We start from the raw sequence: 899 nt of genomic DNA on the forward strand, positions 1-899 counted from the left end.
ATCATTTTAATATAATATATTATTATATCATCCCCTCCCAATTATTTCAATAATTTATTCAATTCCAATTATTCCAAAAAATATTGAAAAATTGATACTAAAATAATTTTCAATGGCTGTCCGTTTTACCCCACATGTCCATATCACCCTGGATTTCTCCACGTCGGTCACGTGATTTTTTTTTTTTTACGGATAATCGCGACGTGCTGCCCTCGTCCGTCGGTATGAGGCGCATCCCCAGGTCCCCAGATGTTTTTATCAATTAATTACTCATTTGGAGGCGGGCTCATGCTGTACAGACTTTTTCTCGAGACTTCTCAGTATTTTATAATAAAAAATGGTTGTGGAACATCATGTTGAGGGTTACGAGCCCTTCCTCACTTTTATGGAGAATCTGAAGTCACAGGGACCGGTTATTGTCCTCTACAGTGGGTCTAAATTACCTAGTGGAAAAAGTTGGTGCCCTGATTGTGTCGAAGGTAATTATCCCTCAATTTTTCCATTGTCTTTATTCGAGAATCGAGACAGTACAGCTCATCGAAGTCAAGAGATACTGCAGATAACAATCAGTTCCAATTTATTATAAAAAAAAACAAAAAAGTTTTAATGGTTGAAAGGTTCTGAGTCAAAATTGGTTGATGATAAATGGTTGGAGTATAGATTTTCTCTTCCTTTCTAATTCGTGTCGAGATGACCGATAATTCTCGTATTTTACGGGGATTGATAATGAGATTGTTTGTAATTTTGTAATGCTACTCGTTTTTCCATTACAGCTGAACCATTCATTGAGAAAGGACTCAAGGCAGCTCCCGAGAATGCAATTTTAGTGCATGTTGATGTCGGGGATAGGGCATTGTAAGAAATTTATTGTTTATAAATATCTCGAGAATTGTATACGA

General features: G+C 36.5%; 1 protein-coding gene across 1 annotated transcript in view; it reads left to right on the top strand.

Moving 5' to 3' along the window:
* Positions 1–229: 229 nt before the first annotated feature.
* The window catches only part of cl (thioredoxin domain-containing protein 17 clot), a 1,158-nt gene continuing 488 nt past the window's right edge, over positions 230–899 (top strand). The window contains exons 1-2 of the mRNA XM_011308984.1: positions 230–479; positions 774–855. Of these exons, the coding sequence (XP_011307286.1) occupies positions 338–479; positions 774–855 (224 nt within the window). The 5' untranslated portion in view covers positions 230–337. The remainder of the gene's footprint in view (positions 480–773; positions 856–899) is intronic.

The sequence above is a fragment of the Fopius arisanus genome, unplaced genomic scaffold (genome assembly GCF_000806365.1).
Source record: "Fopius arisanus strain USDA-PBARC FA_bdor unplaced genomic scaffold, ASM80636v1 scaffold00064, whole genome shotgun sequence".
Taxonomy (NCBI): Eukaryota; Metazoa; Arthropoda; class Insecta; order Hymenoptera; family Braconidae; genus Fopius; species Fopius arisanus.